We start from the raw sequence: 303 nt of genomic DNA, 5'->3' as shown, positions 1-303 counted from the left end.
CTTGCAAAACCCAGCGAGGTGAGCGGCTCTTACCTTTGTACTCCGAGTCCGAGGAGGAGCTGCTGGTGTTTTTTTCCATTTTCTCCCTAAAGTCCTCGCCGGGTTTGGTGGGGATCCTGCCCGCCGGCTCCTGAGGTCCATTGGTGCTGGAGTAAGGCGCGCAGGCGGCCAGGGGCTTGCAGTCGGCCAGGATGTCTCTGATGAGGAAGGAGGAGGTGACGGTCCGGGACTGGGAGGGAGCCGAGACCTGTCCCGGCTGGAGATGCGCATCCAGGCCCGGCCGCGGCCCCGCCGCCTCCACGC

The 303-nt window shown here is 65.0% G+C and overlaps 1 protein-coding gene across 1 annotated transcript in view; it reads right to left on the bottom strand.

Annotated features, from left to right (window-relative positions):
* Positions 1–303, bottom strand: part of BARHL1 (BarH-like homeobox 1) — an 8,435-nt gene that overhangs the window by 3,851 nt on the left and 4,281 nt on the right. The window contains exon 2 of the mRNA XM_009892311.1: positions 34–295. Coding sequence (XP_009890613.1) covers positions 34–295 — 262 coding nt within the window. The remainder of the gene's footprint in view (positions 1–33; positions 296–303) is intronic.

The sequence above is a fragment of the Charadrius vociferus genome, unplaced genomic scaffold (genome assembly GCF_000708025.1).
Source record: "Charadrius vociferus isolate BGI_N301 unplaced genomic scaffold, ASM70802v2 scaffold549, whole genome shotgun sequence".
NCBI classification, from domain to species: domain Eukaryota; kingdom Metazoa; phylum Chordata; class Aves; order Charadriiformes; family Charadriidae; genus Charadrius; species Charadrius vociferus.
This window is presented reverse-complemented; position numbering and strand designations above follow the sequence as displayed.